This window comes from Erythrolamprus reginae, chromosome Z (assembly GCF_031021105.1).
Source record: "Erythrolamprus reginae isolate rEryReg1 chromosome Z, rEryReg1.hap1, whole genome shotgun sequence".
Lineage (NCBI taxonomy): Eukaryota > Metazoa > Chordata > Lepidosauria > Squamata > Dipsadidae > Erythrolamprus > Erythrolamprus reginae.
In genome coordinates, this window is record NC_091963.1 from 2,833,078 (window position 1) to 2,852,717 (window position 19,640).

At 41.2% G+C, this 19,640-nt stretch overlaps 1 protein-coding gene across 1 annotated transcript in view; it reads left to right on the plus strand.

The window, feature by feature from the left end:
- The window catches only part of MYL3 (myosin light chain 3), a 31,011-nt gene extending 12,489 nt beyond the window's left edge, over positions 1-18,522 (plus strand). The window contains exons 2-7 of the mRNA XM_070729811.1: positions 1,150-1,177; positions 7,201-7,350; positions 8,569-8,742; positions 9,552-9,629; positions 11,870-11,906; positions 18,194-18,522. Coding sequence (XP_070585912.1) covers positions 1,150-1,177; positions 7,201-7,350; positions 8,569-8,742; positions 9,552-9,629; positions 11,870-11,898 — 459 coding nt within the window. The 3' untranslated portion in view covers positions 11,899-11,906; positions 18,194-18,522. The remainder of the gene's footprint in view (positions 1-1,149; positions 1,178-7,200; positions 7,351-8,568; positions 8,743-9,551; positions 9,630-11,869; positions 11,907-18,193) is intronic.
- Positions 18,523-19,640: the final 1,118 nt, after the last annotated feature.

The window sequence follows — 19,640 nt, forward strand, 5'->3', positions numbered from 1 at the left end:
TTAGCCAACATTGTTATCGAAAGAAAAAAAAACACAGAGAGACAAAAACGAAGTCGGAGTTGTGTTTCTTGCTGAGGAAAAGTGAAGAGAACGCAGAAATAGCCCCCTGCTAGGGAGGATATTTGAGCTGCATTAGCAAAAATAACCCCGGCCCGTTTGTCTCTAATGGTTCACATTTCTGAGTAAGGTTTTACAATAGTCCTCGAGTTATGACCACAATTGACTCCCAGGGCGAAGAACAGGGCGGGGAAATCAAGAGCAGATCCTCTTACAGATCAGAAGTTTGCACCAAATTGATTGATTGATTGATTGATTGATCTTTCTGTCTTCCTTTCTCCCTCTCTGTCTCTCTGTCTCTTTCTTTCTCCGCATCTCTCTCTTTCTTTCTCTTTCTCTCTCTTTCTTTCACTCTCTTTCTCATATATTCTTTCTCTCTTTATTATTTCTCTCTCTTTCTCTGACTTTCTCTCTTTCTTTCTTTCTTTCTTTCTTTCTTTCTCTCTCTCTTTCTTTCAGACTCTCTCTCTTTCTTCCTTCCTTCCTTCCTTTCTCTTTCTTTCACGCTTTCTCATTTATTTATTTATTTCTCTCCCTTTTAGTCTCTCTCTTTCTTCTGACTCCCTACTTTGCTTTCTTTTTCTTCCTTCCTTTCTTTTTCTTCCTTCCTACATTCCTTCCTTTCTTTCTCCTTTCTTTCTTTCTTTTGTTCTTTCTGCCCCTCTCTTTCTTTCACTCTCTTTTTCACATTTTCTTTCTCTCTTTTTCATTTTTTCTCTTTCTTCTCTTCTCTCTCTCTCTTTCTCTCTCTCTTCCTTTCTTTCTCTATCTCTCTTTCTTTCTTTCAGACTCTTTCTCTTCCTTCCTTCCTTCCTTTCTCTTTCTTTTACTGTCTTTCTCCTTTCTTTCTTTTTCTGTTTCATACTTAAAATGAACCCAAGAAGTTGTTCATGTATGATCACAACAGAAGACAAAATTTCAAGTGTGTTTTGCCTCATTTTATGACCTTTGTTGGCACAATGGTTTGGTCAGTCACTAAACAAATGGTTGTAAAGCGAGGACTCCCCGCACCTTGTCACAAAGGGATTTTATTCGGGTTTCTCGTTTGATGGGACGTGTGAATAATTCTCTTTCTCTCCTCTTCTCTTTCAGCTGGAATTCAATCATGATCAAATTGAAGGTAAGAAGCTGTGGGTTTTTTCCCTACTGCTTTCCACCTGTAATTAAGGGGTTTTCCTAATTAATCAATTGCTAATTACTTCCATAGTTCAGCCTCAAGGGGATCTTGGCATGAGCTTCCTTTACAAAGAAAAGAAAAGAAAAACCTGAGAAAAAAGGGAGTTTATCAAAACGTAGGCTTGGGTACGAATAATCCTCCCGTGACTCATTTAATGACTGAGGTTACAATGGCATTGAAAAAAGGGGGGTGATGACCGGTTCTCATACTTATGACTATTACATCATCTCTGGGGGTCACAGATTTAATCATTTGCAACTGCATTTCTGTCGCTATGCAAGGCAGTTGTTAAGTGAATAATGCCCGGTTTTGCAAGCTTTGTTGCCATGACTGTTTAGCAAATCACTGCAATTATTAAGCAAACCTCCTGCCTAAAGGGGGGGTTGGACTAGAAGACCTCCAAGGTCCCGTCCAACTTTGTTATTCTGTTGTGTTCTATTCTATTCTATTCTTAATTCTATTCCATTCCACTCCACTCCATTCCATTCCATTCTATTCTATTTTTAATTCCATTCCATTCCAGTCTTCGGAGAGGGGAGGCATACAAACCTAATAAATTATTATTATTAATTATTATTCTATTTTAAATTCCATTCCGTTCTATTCTATTCTATTTTTAATTCCATTCCATTCCATTCTGTTCTTATTCTATTCTATTCCACTCTATTCTATTCCATTCCGTTCCGTTCTGTTCTGTTCCTATTCTATTTCATTCCATTCCATTCTATTCCATTCTGTTCTGTTCTGTTCTGTTCTGTTCCTATTCTATTTCATTCCATTCCATTCCATTCTATTCTATTCCTTTCTGTTCCTATTCCATTCCAATCCATTCCATTCCAGTCTATTCCATTCCATTCCGTTCTGTTCTGTTCCTATTCTATTCTATTTCATTCCATTCTATTCTATTCTATTTTATTCTGTTCTGTTCCTATTCTATTTCATTCCATTCCATTCCATTCCATTCTATTCTATTCCATTCTATTCTATTCTATTCCATTCTGTTCCTATTCCATTCCAATCCATTCCATTCCGTTCTGTTCCGTTCCGTTCTGTTCTGTTCTGTTCCTATTCTATTTCATTCCATGCCATGCCATTCCAATCCATTCCATTCCATTCTATTCTATTCTATTCCATTCTGTTCCCATTCCATTCCAATCCATTCCATTCCAGTTCTAGCTCCCTGTCCCTCAATGAAGGCAAATCCTGGGAGCTGACGTCCACCCCTCATGAATCTCTGAAGACTGAGGATTCTTCCCTGCTGGGAATGCTCTGGACTCTCCGCGATGCTTCTTCCTTTCCCACATTGCAAACCCCTTTCGCGAAACCTCCGTCAGAGCCTTCCCTTATTTTGGACCCTTCCTCCCATCGAAGACACCCGGGGTTCTCCTCCTGCGTCTTCCACCCCAAAACCTTCATCCACAGCCATGACTTGCTCGGTGGTATTTTGAAACGGAGGAAGGCAGCGAGAGAAGCTGGGAGCGGGTTGGTCTCCAGATGGAGCAAAGCGGAGTGTCAATCAATATGCTGCTTTGTTTTCTGGGCTTGCTTGCTGGAAAAAAAGTTGTTTGAGAGCAATAACAGAATAACAGAACAACGGTGCTGGACGGGACCAACCTCCAGCTCCAGCAGAATTAAGAGAAGGACAGAATTGAAGAGTCGTCCAGTTCAGCAGGAGGCCCCACATTCACTACTCCACTTGCCACCACAATTAAACCCAAAGCTTCCACTGCTAAGTGAGGCATTTGTTAATTTTGTCCCATTTTGCGACCTTTCTTGACCAAGTTGTTAAATGAATCACTGCCATTGTAAGCCCTTACCTTTGTTCCCCCCTCCCTCCTTTCTTTTTCCTTCTTTCCTTCCTTTCTTTCCTTCTTTCTTTCGCTCTCTCACTCTCTCTCTTACTCTTGCTCCTTCCTTTCTATTGTTTTCCTTCCTTCCCTCATTCTTTCTTTCTTTTGCACTTTCTCTCATCTATCTATTTATCATCATCCCTTCTTTCTTTCTCTTTCTTTTTCTCTCTCTCTCCATCTTCCTCCTTCCTTTTCTTTACATTCGGTTCCTTTCTTCCTTGCTTGCTTGCACCCTTCCCTTTTCTATCTATCTATCTATCTATCTATCTATCTATCTATCTATCTATCTATCTATCATCTATCTATCTATCATCTATCTATCTATCTATCATCTATCTATCTATCTATCTATCTATCTATCATCTATCTATCTATCTATCTATCTATCATCTATCTATCTATCTATCTATCTATCTATCTATCTATCTATCATCTATCTATCTATCTATCTATCTATCATCTATCTATCTATCTATCTATCATCTATCTATCTATCTATCTATCTATCTATCTATCATCTATCTATCTATCTATCTATCTATCTATCTATCATCTATCTATCTATCTATCATCTATCTTCACCATCATCATCTATCTTCTTTCTTTCCCCCCTCTCTCTTTTTCTCTTGCTCTTCCATTCCATTCCTTCTTTCCTTCCCTCATTCTTCCTTCCTTGCACCCCCCTCTCTCTATCTCTCTATCTACTTCATCATCATCATCATCCTCTATCTTCTTTCTTTCTCTCTCTCTTTCTCTTGCTTCTTCCTTTCCTTTCCTTTCCCCCTCATTTCTTCCTTCCTTGCACCCTTTCCTTATCTACCTATATCTATCTATCTATCCATCCATCCATCCATCCATCCATCCATCCATCCATCCATCTATCTATCTATCTATCTATCTATCTATCATCCCTCCCTCCCTCCCTCCTCCTTCCTTCCTTCCCTTCCCCCCTCTCTCTCTCCCTCCCTTCTCTCTCTCTCTCTCATAGCTGGCTATAACCGACCCCTGCAGTGCAGAACCCTTTGACTAATTATCAAAGTCACCCTCGTTTTATTTCTCTGCGGCTCCCGAATGCCGTGATATTTCAAATGTGGCCCCCGGGGTGATTCACCCACAGAGGCTCCGAGGAGCTGCAGAGGCAAAGAGAAGCTTTGAAGGCTCAGCTTCTGTGGTTGGGAGACACCTGGGACAAAACCCCCTTTTGTCATTTTGTTTAGTGCAGCTCAGTCCTCTCACCTACTGCGAACTTGTTGTGCATGTAAATGTCAAAAACTAGAGCAAAGCGATTAACGGATCGAAGAAGAACCAAGGAAAGCCGCCAGCTAGGAAAAAAATCTGGGTTAACAATTGTGTGAGCCATTAATCCTCGACTTGCAACCATTCGAAGTTGCAATGGTGCTGGAAAAAAGGGACTTATGATCGTGTTTCACTCTTAGGACCAAAAGTCAGACTTTTGGCAACTGACTTGTACTTGTGTCGGTTACAGTGTCACGTGATCCCCTTTTGCAAACTTGGGACAAGCAAAGTCAATGGGGGAAGCGAGATTCGCTTAACAACTGTATTCCTAACTTAACAACTGCAGTGATTTAATTAACAACCATGTTCCTAACTTAACAATTGCAGTGATTCAATTAACAACCATGTTCCTAACTTAACAACTGCAGTGATTCAATTAACAACCATGTTCCTAACTTAACAATTGCAGTGATTCAATTAACAACCATGTTCCTAACTTAACAACTGCAGTGATTCAATTAACAACCATGTTCCTAACTTAACAATTGCAGTGATTCAATTAACAACCATGTTCCTAACTTAACAACTGCAGTGATTCAATTAACAGCCATGTTCCTAACTTAACAACTGCAGTGATTCAATTAACATCCATGTTCCTAACTTAACAATTGCAGTGATTCAATTAACAACCATGTTCCTAACTTAACAACTGCAGTGATTCAATTAACAGCCATGTTCCTAACTTAACAATTGCAGTGATTCAATTAACAACCATGTTCCTAACTTAACAACTGCAGTGATTCGCTTCATGACCGTGGTAAGGAAGGTCACAAAGTGGGGGTAAAACAAACTGATGTCCTGGGGTCACATGACCCCCTTTTGCAACCTTCTGATGAGCCCAGATTCACTTAATGACTATGTTGCTAACTTAATAATTGCAGTGATTCGCTTAACAACGGTGGCAGGTCGCAAATGGGGCAAAACTCATGGGCTGTCACTCATCCAATTCTCGATAAGAACTTTGGGAATGTAAGGCTTCTGGAATGTCCTGTACCAGAGGTCTATAAACTTGCCAACTTTAAGACTTGTGGACTTCAACTCCCAGAATTCTCCAGCCAGAAAAGCTGACGTCATCGTGATGTCACCAGCAAAGCTGGCTGGAGAATGCTGGGAGTTGAAGTCCACAAGTGTTAAAAGTTGCCAAGTTTGGGGGATCCCTTTGCAATGCTTAAATACTTCAAATTTTATGGGGGGTGGGTGGGTTTCTGCATCTGAGATGCACAGCACTGCTTTCAGCTAAATATGAAGATGGTGTTTTTTGCCTCCTCTTCGAATCCCACATTCTTGGGCTGTACAAATCTTATTATTATAAGCTGGGTGATCTGTCATTTGTTTTCTTTCTTTCTTTCTTTCTTTCTTTCTTTCAATCATAACCAGAGGTGGTATTCAAACTGGTTAGAATAGAATAGAATAGAATAGAATAGAATTCTTTATTATTATGATTGGACACACATGGAATTTGTCTTTGGTGCAGATGCTCTCAGTGTACATAAAAGAAAAGATACATTTGCAAGAATCACGAGGCACAACACTTAATGATTATAGGAGTCAAATAAGCAATGAAGAAACAATATTAATACAAACCTTAAGGATACATGCAACAGGTTGCAGTCATTAGTGGGAGGAAATGGGTGATAGGAATGATGAGAAAAAAATAGTAATAGTGCAGACTTAGTAAATAGTTTGACAGTGTTGAGAGAATTTGTTTAGCAGAGTCAAGGCATTTGGGGAAAACTGTTCTTGTGTCTAGTTGTCTTGGTGTGCAGTGCTCTGTAGCGATGTTTTTTATAGAATAGAATAGAATAAGAATAGAATAGAAAATAGAATAGAATTCTTTATTGGACAAGTGTGATTGGACACACATGGAATTTGTCTTTGGTGCAGATGCTCTCAGTGTGCATAAAAGACAACATATATCATATTTTTGGAGTATAAGATGAACCGGAATATAGGACACACCTTAGTTTTTGGAGAGGAAAATAGGAAAAAGAGGAGATTATTTGTTTAACAGAGTGATGGCATTTGAGGAAAATGTTCTTGTGTCTAGTTGTCTCAGTGTGCAGTGCTCTATAGCATGTTTTGAGGTTAGAAGTTGAAACGGTTTGTGTCCAGGATGTGAGGGGATCAGTAAATATTTTCAATGCCCTCTTTTTGACTCATGCAGTATATAGGTCCTCAATAGGTATAGAATCAAGATTACGTGAAGTGTTAATATCAGTTTATAAGGCCTTGGTAAGGCCACACTTGGAATGCTAGTTTTGATTGCCACAATGCAAAAAGGAGGTTGAGACTATAGAAAAAGTGCAGAGGAGAGCAACAAAGACGATTAGGGGGTTGGAGGCTAAAACATATGAAGAACGGTTGCAGGAACTGGGCATGGCTAGTTTAATGAAAAGAAGGACCAGGGGGGACAGGATATCAGTCTTCCAATATCTCAGGGGTTGCCACAAAGAAGAGGGAGTCCACTTATTCTCCAAAGCACCTGAAGGCAGAACAAGAAGCAATGGGTGGAAACTAAACAAGGAGAGAAGCAACTTAGAACTAAGGAGAAATTTCCTGACTGTTAGAACAATTAACCCGTGGAACAGCCTGCCACCAGAAGTTGTGAATGCCCCAACACTGGAAGTTTTTAAGCAGATGTTGGATAACCATCTGTCTGAAGTGGTGTAGGGTTTCCTGCCCAAGCAGGGGGTTGGACTAGAAGACCTCCAAGGTCCCTTCCATTCCTATTATTCAGTATTATACTTGACAAATAATTTCGTGATGCAAAGCACAATGTTTTTCCTGATCACATTTTGTTGTTTTTCTTGCCCTTTTCAGAATTCAGGGAGATCTTTGAACTCTTCGATCGGACCCCAAAGGGCGAACTGAAAATCACTTACGCACAATGTGGGGACGTCTTGAGATCCTGCGGCCAGAATCCCACCCAGGCAGAAGTCCATAAAGTCCTCGGGCGTCCGAAACCAGACGGTTAGTCTCATCTCAATGGTGTGGAATGATTTGAAAATCGAGTTTTTTTGAGGATTTAACAATTAATGACTGCAGTGTTTAAATATGGCAGTGTTCGCTTAACGACTGTAATGTTTGCTTAACAACAGCAGTGTTTGCTTGCCAACTGCAATGTTCAGTTAATAGCTGCAGTGTTCTCTTAATGACTGCAGTGTTTACTGAACAACAGCAGTGTTCTCTTACTGACTGCAGTGTTTGCTTACCGACAGCAGTGTTTGCTTACCAAATGCAATGTTCAGTTAATCACTGCAGTATTTGCTTAATGATTGCAGTGTTTGCTTACAGACTGCAGTGTTCACTTAATGACTGCAGTGTTCACTTAACAACTGCAGTGTTTTTAATAGCTGCAGTGTTTGCTTAATGACAGTAGTGTTTGCTTACTGACTGCAGTGTTTGCTTACTGACTGCCCTGTTCGCTTACTGACTGCAGTGTTCACATACTGACTGCAGTGCTCGCTTAGTGACTGCGGTGTTCACTTAATGACTCCAGTGTTTTAATAGCTACAATGCTCGCTTACCGATTGCAGTGTTTACTTAACGACAGCAGTGTTTGCTTGCCAACTGCAATGTTCAGTTAATCACTGCAGTGTTTGCTTAATGATTGCAGTGCTTGCTTACCGACTGCAGTGTTAACTTAATGACTGCAGTGTTCACTTAACAACTGCAGTGTTTTAATAGCTGCAGTGTTTGCTTAGCGACTGCAGTGTTCGCTTACCGACTGCAGTGTTCAAATACCGACTGCAGTGTTCAAATACCGACTGCAGTGCTCGCTTAATGACTGCAGTGCTCGCTTAATGACTGCGGTGTTCACTTAATGACTGCAGTGTTTTAATAGCTACAATGCTCGCTTACCGACTGCAGTGTTTACTTAACGACAGCAGTGTTCGCTTACCAACTGCAATGTTCAGTTAATGGCTGCGGCATTTGCTAATGGCTGCAGTGTTTGTTTAATAACTGCAGTATTCACTTAACGACTACAGCATTTGCTTAACGACTGCAAAGGCTTCCCTCCCTGAGTTGCAGGAGGCTCCATCCCTGGAGTTTTCCAGGAAGGGGGTTAGACTACAGGACCTCTGAGGTCCCTCCCAACTCTGTCGTTATTCCGCTAAGGGTTTGTTTCCAAATGTGGTAGGTGAGCCATGTGGAGTGAGACGCATATTCTCCTTTCTCTTTCGGCAGAAATGAACAGCAAGATGTTGGACTTCGACACGTTCCTGCCCATGCTCCAGCACATCGCCAAGACCAAAGACACGGGGACCTACGAGGACTTTGTGGAAGGCCTCCGAGTCTTCGACAAGGAAGGAAACGGCACTGTCATGGGAGCCGAACTCCGCCACGTCTTGGCAACTCTTGGTAAGGCTGGCCCCACGGGAGGCCTCGAGCGTGGCCAGGAATTATTATTTATTTCCAAAGGTTTTTTTCTTTTCTCCACAATCAACATACAGCTTCTGCCGCACGAATCCCAGCGACCGATTAGGTCCCACAGAGTGGGCCTTCTCCGGGTCCCGTCAACTAAACAATGCCGGTTGGCGGGCCCCAGGGGAAGAGCCTTCTCTGTGGCGGCCCCGACTCTCTGGAACCAGCTCCCCCCAGAGATTAGAACTGCCCCTACTCTCCCTGCCTTTCGTAAACTCCTTAAAACCCACCTTTGTCGTCAGGCATGGGGGGAACTGGATCACCTCCCCCGGGCATGTACAATTTATGCATGGTATGTTTGTGTGTATGTTTGTTTAGTAAATGGGGTTTTTTAAAAAAATATTTTAAATTATATTTAGATTTGTCATGAATTGTTGTATCCTGCTGTGAGCCGCCCCGAGTCTGCGGAGAGGGGCGGCATACAAATATAAATAGATAGATAGATAGATAGATAGATAGATAGATAGATAGATAGATAGATAAATAAATAAATAAATAAATAAATAAGCTTCATATACCTTCAATACAGCACCAAAGGTTTTCCACCACTGGTTTAAACCTTTGATTCTGTTCTCCCCCTATTTGAGCGATAGAAGATAAATCCTCTCGTTCCTTTGAGCAGAGGGAACTCTGAAGACTTCAAAGACTTGAGAGCATTCCTCAAATTCTGAATTATTTTCTCTTTTCCTCCTTTTTAATTTTTTTTTTTTTTTTGGTTTGTGTGTGTGTGGTTTTTTCTTTCCCAGGAGAAAGATTAACCGAGGAAGAAGTTGACAAATTGATGGCGGGTCAAGAAGATTCCAACGGGTGCATCAATTATGAAGGTGAGATGGTCCTCCAGCAGGTGGCCTTCTCCTTTCTCCTGCTGTTGGGGTCGGGGTTGCGGTCCTTGATGTTCTCCTTGGGATTTGACCTTCTTCAGAAATGACAGGTGTGGGTGGTGTGTTTGGTGGTGGTGGGGAGACGCAGATTATAGATCGCTTTCATGAGAAAGATCAATAGGGAAGAGAGGACAGGATAAATGATGGCTCGCCGGTTCCTGCCCAGACATGAGGGACCAGAAAGAGTGGCCCCCTGGGGACATAAATTATTCAGGACTAGTCTAAGTGATTTTAAAGTCCAGGTTATAGGAGGGGGGTTGGAGCATGTCACACACCCGTCATGCCTTGTGCTTCTCAGACAGAAAATGGAATGAAAGATGAAAAGTGCACCAGAAAAATGTAATGAGTGTGTGTGTATGTGTGATTGTGTGTGTCTGTATGAGAGAGAGAGAGAGAGAGAGATATTGTGTGTGTGTGTGTATTTTTAGTATTTATTGGATTATTATTGTACATTGTTTTATTACTGATGTTAGCCGCCCCGAGTCTGCGGAGAGGGGCGGCATACAAATCCAATAAATGAATGAATGAATGAATGAATGAATGAATAAATAAATGTATATGTATGTATATATACTGCTCAAAAAAATATAGGGAACACTCAAAGAACACATCCTAGATCTGAATGAATGAAATATTCTCACAGAATACTTTGTGTGGTATGATTAGTTAGTATTGACTGTTTTTAAAGATAGTTTTGGCTTTACTTTTTAATTATTGGATTTGTAATACATTGTACATTGTTGTGAGCTGCCCCGAGTCTTCAGAGAGGGGCGGCATACAAATCTAATAAATTATTATGATTATGATTGTGATTGTGATTGTGATTGTGATTGTGATTATTCTTATTCTTATTCTTATTCTTATTCTTATTCTTATTCTTATTCTTATTCTTATTCTTATTCTTATTCTTATTCTTATTCTTATTCTTATTCTTATTCTTATTCTTATTCTTATTCTTATTCTTATTCTTATTCTTATTCTTATTCTTATTCTTATTCTTATTCTTATTCTTATTCTTATTCTTATTCTTATTCTTATTCTTATTCTTATTCTTATTCTTATTCTTTCTTATTCTTATTCTTATTCTGTACAGAGTTGAATGCGCACAACAGTCTGTGAAATTGATTGTCAATCCAGTGTTGCTTCCTAAGTGGACAGTTTGATTTCACAGAAGTTTGATTTACTTGGAGTTATATTGTGTTGTTTAAGTGTTTCCTTTATTTTATTTATTTTTGAGCAGTGTATACAGTGATACCTCGTCTTACGAACTTAATTGGTTCCAGGATGAGGTTCGTAAGGTGAAAAGTTTGTAAGATGGAACAATGTTTCCCATAGGAATCAATGGAAAAGCAATTAATGCGTGCAAGCCCAAAATCTACCCCCTTTGCCAGCCGAAGCGCCTGAAAGAAAGAAAGAAAGAAAGAAAGAAAGAAGGGAGGGAGGTGGAAAGGGAGGGAGGGAGAAAGAAAGGAAGAAAGAAAGGAGGGAGGGAGGAAAGAAGGAAGATGTAAAGGAGGAAAGAAGGCAAGAAAGAAAGAAAGAAAGAAAGAGAAGGGAGGAAGAAAGAAAGAAAGAAAGAAAGAAGGGAGGGAGGTGGAAAGGGAGGGAGGGAGGAAGAAAGAAAGAAAGGAAGAAGAAAGGAAGAAAGAAAGAAAGGAGGGAGGAAAGAAGGAAGATGTAAAGAAGGAAAGAAGGAAAGAAAGAAAGAAAGAAAGAAAGAGAAGGGAGGGAGGGAGAGAGAAAGAAAGAAAGAAGGAAGGAAGGGAGGGAGGTGGAAAGGGAGGAAGGAAGGAAGGAAGGAAGGAAAGAAAGAAAGGAAAGAAAGAAAGAAAGAAAAAAAGAAAGAAAGAAAGCAGCCAGTAAGGGAGGGATGCATAGATGGTAGGAAAAAAGAAAGAGAAGGATAGGGAGATAGGGAAGGAAATATTTCTGACGGGTCCTCTCAGTTCCCAGAAGGAAAGCCATTGGGGAAACCCGCAGGAAACCAGAGCTCTCCCCCAGTCGTTCATTCCATTTGCTCAGTTAAGCAAATATCTCCAAAACAATTACTTAGTTGTTTCCTAATGATGGTATAAAATAATCTGCAGGAGATCTGGGAGGTTTGGGGATTTATAACATGCAGAAAAATGTCATTCTTGCAATTGTTCAACCTCCCTTGTCCTTCTTCCCCCTAATTATTTTAGCCTTTGTGAAACACATCATGGCAAGTTAAAAAGGCAGGTAAGAGGATCCTTAATTTAATTCTTCTTTTTCTTTATGTATTTTCCAGTCTCAGCTTGAGAGCTGATTGAGGCTGGAAATAATGCAGGACCTTCCCCCAGAGCAGTGAAGGGCTGCAAATGTTTTTACTACCACACTGTGGGCGTGGCTTATTTTGTGGGGGTGGCTTGCTGGCCATGTGAGCAGGTGGGAGTAGCTTGACGATCCTGTGACTGGGGTGTGTGGCTTAAAGGTCATGTGACTGGCTTAACAGTGGCCAACTTGACATCACGCACGTCAAGGGTTTGGGTTCGGGTTAGGGTACCTGGCCTCTCCTTGACTCTATTTACTATTGCTGAACATCCAAAATATACTATTTAATTCTATGTATGTATGCCATATGTGTACATACATGTTACACACAGGCACACAAAAATATACGTTATCTACTATACAAATTGTGTGTGTATGCACACATGCACAGCTCTTCTAAAATTACACACATTCAACATCATTTACTGCGATAGGAAAAACAAACCGAAAGATTCAAAAATTTTCTACCAGTTCTGCAAACCTTACCGTACCCATAGGAGCCCATCACTGCCTCGGAGGTCTTCAGATTTGGCAACTTTGAGACTTGTGGACTACATTTCCCAGAATTCTCCAGCCAGCATAGGTGGAGCCTAGCATAGCTGGCTGTGGAATTCTGGGAGTTGAAGTCCACCAGTCTTAAAGTGGCCATGTTTGAAGACCTCAGCTGTGCGTCACTCAAAAACCTATGTTTGTTACTGCCGTCTCTTTTCCAGTGAAACACAGGAGGTCCTCATCTTACGACAGTCTGTTTAGTGATTGCTTAAAGTTGCAACAATGGTGGAAAAATGTGACATAGTCTTTTTTTCATGCCTACAACCTTTGCAACATCAATCACCTACGAAAAGATATTGACAAAATTGAACGTGTCCAAAGATGGGCTACAAAAATGGTGGAAGGTCTTAAGCATAAAACGTATCAGGAAAGACTTCATGAACTCAATCTGTCTAGTCTGGAGGACAGAAGGAAAAGGGGGGACATGATCGAAACATTTAAATATGTGAAAGGATTAAATAAGGTCCAGGAGGGAAGTGTTTTTAATAGGAAAGTGAACACAAGAACAAGGGGACACAATCTGAAGTTAGTTGGGGGAAAGATCAGAAGCAACGTGAGAAAATATTATTTCACTGAAAGAGTAGTAGATCCTTGGAACAAACTTCCAGCAGACGTGGTTGGTAAATCCACAGTAATTGAATTTAAACATGCCTGGGATAAACATAGATCCATCCTAAGATGAAATACAAAAAAATAGTATAAGGGCAGACTAGATGGACCAGGATGTCTTTTTCTGCCGTCAGTCTTCTATGTTTCTATGCTCAGGGTGCTCAGACACTTGGCAAATGACTCATATTTATGACAGAAGCCAGATTCACTTAACAACGATGTTACCGACTTACCAACCGCAGTGACTCACTTAACAACGGTGGCCAGAAAGGTAAAATGGGGCAAAATGAACAAATGTCTCACTTAGCGACAGAAATTTTGGCTCCTTTCTAGTCGTAAGTCGAGGACTGCCTGTGTTCTCATTTTTCCATCAAAGCAGCTACAATGAACCATGTGATTTCTCCTGAAGTGATGTCGATGCACATTTAAACGCTGAAAATGGAGATGAACCCAAATGAATAATTGGGGATAATTCGAATCCAAGACTGAAATCGCACACGGATATTCCTTGACTTACAACCAACAGCTGAGACCAAAACTTCCGTTGCTAAGCGAGACAGTGGTAAAGTGAGTTTTGCCTCATTTTGCAACCTTTCCTTACCACGGTGGTTAAGTGAATTGCTGCAGTCGTTATACGGTCATTAAGTGAATCTTGCTAACCCCATTGACTTTGCTCATCAGAAGGCCGCCAGGACATTGCAACGGTCATAAATATGAGTCAGTTGCCAAGAGCCCGAATTTTGATGATGTACAGTGGCTGCAATCATCATAAGTGTGAAAAAAATATCATAGAAATATAGAAACATAGAAGATTGACAGCAGAAAAAGACCTCCTGGTCCATCTAATCTGCCCTTATACTATTTCCTGTATTTTATCTTACAATGGATATATGTTTATCCCAGGCATGTTTAAAATCAGTTACTGTGGATTTACCAACCATGTCTGCTGGAAGTTTGTTCCAAGGATCTACTACTCTTTCAGTCAAATAATATTTTCTCAAGTTGCTTCTGATCTTTCCCCCAACTGACCTCAGATTGTGTCCCCTTGTTCTTGTGTTCACTTTCATATTACAAACACTTCCCTCCTGAACCTTATTTAACCCTTTGACATATTTAAATGTTTCAATCATGCCCTCCCTTTTCCTTCTGTCCTCCAGACTCTACAGATTGAGTTCATGAAGTCTTTCCTGATACGTTTTATGCTTCAGACCTTCCACCATTTTTGTAGTCCGACTTTGGACCCATTCAATTTTTTCAATATCTTTTTGTAGGTGAGGTCTCCAGAACTGGACACAGTATTATTCCAAATGTGGTCTCACCAGCGCTCTATACAGCGGGATCACAATCTCCCTCTTCCTGCTTGTGATACCTTTAGCTATGCAGCCAAGCATTCTACTTGCTTTCCCTGCCGCCTGACCGCACTGTTTACCCGTTTTGAGACTGTCAGAAATCACTACCCCTAAATCCTCCTCTTCTACAGTTTTTGCTAACACAGAACTGCCAATACAATACTCAGATTGAGGATTCCTTTTCCCCAAGTGCATTATTTTACATTTGGAAACATTAAACTGCATTTTCCATTGCTTTGACCACTTATCTAGTAAAGCTAAATCATTTGCCCTATTACAGTCTCTTTTTTCAGGGCTGTTGTAACTTTCACTTTGAACGGACAATAAATGAGCGGTTATAAGATGAGGACTATCTGTACTACACAAAACCTGCCCTGTGTCTTGGGATGCACCCAAGACAATTGACACCCCTGCATTTGAAACAATGATGTAGTCACAGACTAGTCCTCGAGTTATGACCGCAATCAGGGTCCGAATGCCTGCCACTAAGCAAGGCGGTTGTTAAGTGGGTCAGGTCCGATTTTGTGACCTTTTCTGACCACGGGTGTTGCGTGAATCACTGTGGTTGTTAAGAGAAAAACACAAAAATCAAAAACGGGTATTTCAAGACCGAGAGAGACTCTTTTGCAACCCAAATGGTCCTTATTCGCAATTGTTGTGTCTTTCCATCGCAATGGCTGAAATGGGTTTTTTTGGGGGTGGATTTGTTTTGTTTTACAAGTCAACAACCAGCAACTCTTTGCCCCAGTCTTGGGATGACTCAGAAGCCGTGTTGATATATAGATTTATCCGCCCCCCCCTCCTCCTTTTGGGAAAAGTTTGACCTGACTTTTTTCATACAAAAAATGAATATGTGTGGGTACATTCCCTAGATAAAAAACAGAGAGAAAACAGCTGGCTTTATCAGTTCATGTTGTTTATCCGTTCTGGTTTGTTTATCACCTCCAAGTTCCGGGTCTTGTTTGCTTAGTGAAATCTGGAATTACTCAAGTTATGACCAGTTCAGATTGGTGGGATGGGGCTGTTATTTTTGTGTTGGTGTCCTCATCTATTCACCCAAAGTCCCAGGGAGTGAATGAATGGAGTGAAAAATCAGGCCAGACACATTATTTGCAGGGCTAAGCCTTTCCTCCTTCTTTCCCTCCTTTTCTTTTTTTCCTTCCTTTTCTCCTTCCCTCCCTCTTTTATCCCTTCCTTCTTTCCCTCCTTCTCTTTTTTCCTTCCTTCCTTTTGTCCTTCCCTCCTTCTTTTATTCCATTCTTCCTTCCCTCCTCTTTTTCCTTCCTTCCTTTTGTCCTTCCCTCCTTTTTTATCCCTTCCTTCTTTCCCTCCTTCTCTTTTTTCCTTCCTTCCTTTTGTCCTTCCCTCCTTCTTTTATTCCATTCTTCCTTCCCTCCTCTTTTTCCTTCCTTCCTTTTGTCCTTCCCTCCTTTTTTATCCCTTCCTTCTTTCCCTCCTTCTCTTTTTTTCTTCCTTCCTTTTGTCCTTCCCTCCTTCTTTTATTCCTTTCTTCCTTCCCTCCTCTTTTTCCTTCCTTCCCTTTGTCCTTCCCTCCTTTTTTATCCCTTCCTTCTTTCCCTCCTTTTCCCCTTCCCGTTTCTTTCTCTTTTTTCAATTGTCCTCCACTTTTCCCCCTCCTTCCCTTCCTTCTGCCTCTCTCTCCTCCCTTCTCTCTCTTTTCTTCCTTCCTCCTTTCTTTGCTTTTTTCTCTTTCTTCCATCTCCTCTCTTCTTCCCCCCCGCTTCCTTCCTTTCCTCTTCCCTCCCTTCTTTTCCTCTCTTCTCCTGCTTATCTCTCTTCTCTTTTTCCCCTTCTTCCTCTCTTCTCCTTCCCTCCTCCTGTTTCTCCATCCTTCTCCTTTCTCCCTTCTTCCCTCTTTTCTTTCTCGCCTCGCTTTCCTTCCTCCTTCTTTCTCTTCTTCTTCCTTCTTCCCTTCCCTTCCTTTCATTGCCCTGCAGACAGCGTGAAAAATCAAAAGAAATTGTAAGAAATTAAATCCGGGCATGGGGGGCGTGGGGGGGGGCAGGGGGCAGTCCTGGCTAAGCGAAGGGTTCTCCTCTGTCTTCAACCCGCAGCCGTCCTCCCGTGTCCCTCCTGCTCCGGTTGCGCTTTGCAAAAAGACCGATGTTTTGTGTTTGTTTTGTGGGTACGTGTTGTGTCTTCACCAGAAGCTGAGAGATGCTCAGCCCACCCACTGCTTTGAGCACAGGTCGCAACAACAGGCTCAGAGGCAACAATTGGCTTCCTCCGCCCCCGAGTATTTTTGGGACAGCAACCCTGCCCCCCCCCCTTTCTGTGCCTGGAAAGCCGCCAGCCGAGAAATTGGCCATTTTCCCAGGATTTAAGGGTTTTCAAGTACTGGCTGAGAGCAATTAAGAGAAAATGTAAATTTACTTTTTTTCCCCTTCTCTCTCTTTCTCCATCATCTTCCTTCCTTCCCCTTTCTGTTTCTTTCCCTTCCTTCTCTTCCTTCCCACCTTTCTTCTCTTTCTTCTCCTTCCTTGCTTCTGTCCTTTCCTCCCCCCTCTCTCTCATTCCTTCTCTTTCTTCTTTCTTTTTCTTTCTTCTTCCTTCCTTTGCTTCTTTCCTCCCTCCCTCCCTTCTTCCTTCCTTCCCTCTTTCTCCATTCCTTATTCCTTCCTTCCTTCCTTCCTTCTTTCCTTCTATCCTTGCTTCCTTTCTTTCTCTTTCCCTTCTTTCCTTTCTTCTTTATTTCCTTTCTTCCCTTCTCTTTCCCTTCTCTTCCTTCCCAGTTTTCTTCCATCCATCCTTCTCTTTCTTCTCCTTCCTTGCTTCTGTCCTTTCCTCCCCCCTCTCTCATTCCTTCTCTTTCTTCTTTCTTTTTCTTTCTTCCTCCTTCCTTTGTTTCTTTCCTCCCTCCCTCCCTTCTTCCTTCCCTCTTTCTCCATTCCTTATTCCTTCCTTCCTTCTTTCCTTCTATCCTTGCTTCCTTTCTTTCTCTTTCCCTTCTTTCCTTTATTCTTTATTTCCTTCCTTCCCTTCTCTTTCCCTTCTCTTCCTTCCCAGTTTTCTTCCATCCCTCCTTCTCTTTCTTCTCCTTCCTTGCTTCTGTCCTTTCCTCCCCCCCTCTCTCCTTCCTTCTCTTTCTTCTTTCTTTTTCTTTCTTCCTCCTTCCTTTGCTTCTTTCCTCCATCCCTCCCTTCTTCCTTCCCTCTTTCTCCATTCCTTATTCCTTCCTTCCTTCCTTCTTTCCTTCCTTCCTTCCTTCCTTCTATCCTTGCTTCCTTTCTTTCTCTTTCCCTTCTTTCCTTGCTTCTTTATTTCCTTCCTTCCCTTCTCTTTCCCTCCCTCCCTTCCTTCTCATCTTCCTTCCTTCTCCTCTCTTTTCTTCTCTTCTCTTCCCTTTCCTTCTCTCCTGGCTAGAGAATTCTGGGAGTTCATCCATCTTCAACTTGGCCAAGGTTGAGAAGTTCCAATTTTAGTCCTCAACCTTCAATCACAATTTGGGCCAAAATTTCTGTTGTTAAGAAAGACGTTAAGCGAATCACGGTTCTTTTTACAATGTTTTCCACCACAGTTGATTAACAAATACCTGGAGTGGTGGAACCTCAGGGGGCGGAGTAAATGTGGAGTAGTGAACTGAGGAATGTGGAGTAAACGTGAATTGCAGAGAAGAATAGAACAGAATAGAATTAAGAGTCTACCTGGTGTAAGTTGGCTAACTCTTCGTCTCTTGGTTTTCAGGATTGTTTACTTCCTTACGGGACGGAGGTTTTGGACGTCTTTGGATGGGCTTCTGTCCTTCTGGAATGGGATTTTAAACTCCGCCTAGTTATTCCTCACTCCAACCCTACTATCTTTTCCTATCCTCCCTGCCTGAGTCCTCTGCGGGCCTTGCAAATTGTATCTGTCCAGCCTCTGAGGAAGACGTCCACTACTCCACTATTCGTCATGGGGACCTTGCGACAACTAAGTTCTCGGCAGGACGCAATTTGCAATTACATTGCCTGCTCTACCTGTAGTAGTGAATGAGTTGTTTACTACTCTGAAAGTTGGTCCTTGAAACGATTAAAAGTGCTGAATATGACTCTCTCACGTATCTATTAAATCTACTTGCTAGTAGTAAAATAACACTTTATTACTATAAACAACCTCCCTGTGGTATCTACCTAAACATGGTCTGCCCGCACTAATAAGTGAATATATTTGGAATAATTATCCTTGTAACTATGAACAAAAGTAACAGTCTACCTATACCTATTACATCTACTGCCCGTAGTACTAAATGAGTAGCTTACTACTATTAGTAGCATTTCTTCTATTAAGAATTTCAACCCTATTTTTCTACCATCTATTTCATTCATTACTGTAGTAACACACAATTAGCTTACTACCATGGGAAATAATCCTGGTAACATAATAGTTTTCAAAATAGTTTCCACTATGATTCACCCATATCCCTATTACATCTTCCTGTAGTAATAAATGAATGGTTTAGTACTAGGAAAAATACCGGTAAGTCTTAATGATCTTAGCTATAACTGATTATATCTACCACCAGCAGTAATAATTACTTTACTAGTATGAGTACTACCGTAGTATGAGAAATAATTCTCCGAATAATTTCAATTACAATACAACTACATGTTTACATCTACTACCAGTAGTAGTAAATGACTAGTATACTGCTATGACTAATAATCTTTGTAACTATTAATGGTGAGCTGATTAGAGCTTTTCCCTATTTTTTTTGCAAATCGTTTGGAAAAGGTGAGCAAACATGGTGTAAAGGTTGGAAGTTTTGTGCATGTGTGCATGTAAGTCGTTGTGTCAGTGTGCAAGACAACCGGTAAGGCGATTGATGGAGTGTTGTGGGTTGTAAGTATTTGAAGTTGCACCACTCACCCAATTTGTGCCTTGGCTTATTCAGAATAAGTAGTCCTTGATTTATGACTGTTCACTTAGCAACTGTCCTAAAAAGGGGACTTACAACCTTGATCCTTTCTGACAGTCACAAACTGGACACACTAGTGAATGATGCATTCCCACTTACGTCTGCTCTGTTCGCTTAATGGCCACTGCAAAAAAAAAAAAATCATAAAAATCAGGTCGGTTCTATGACTGGCCTGTTTTACAACTGTCACAACTGATGACTGTGATGGGCAGGCTCCGTTATGGCCGCATGGTTCTC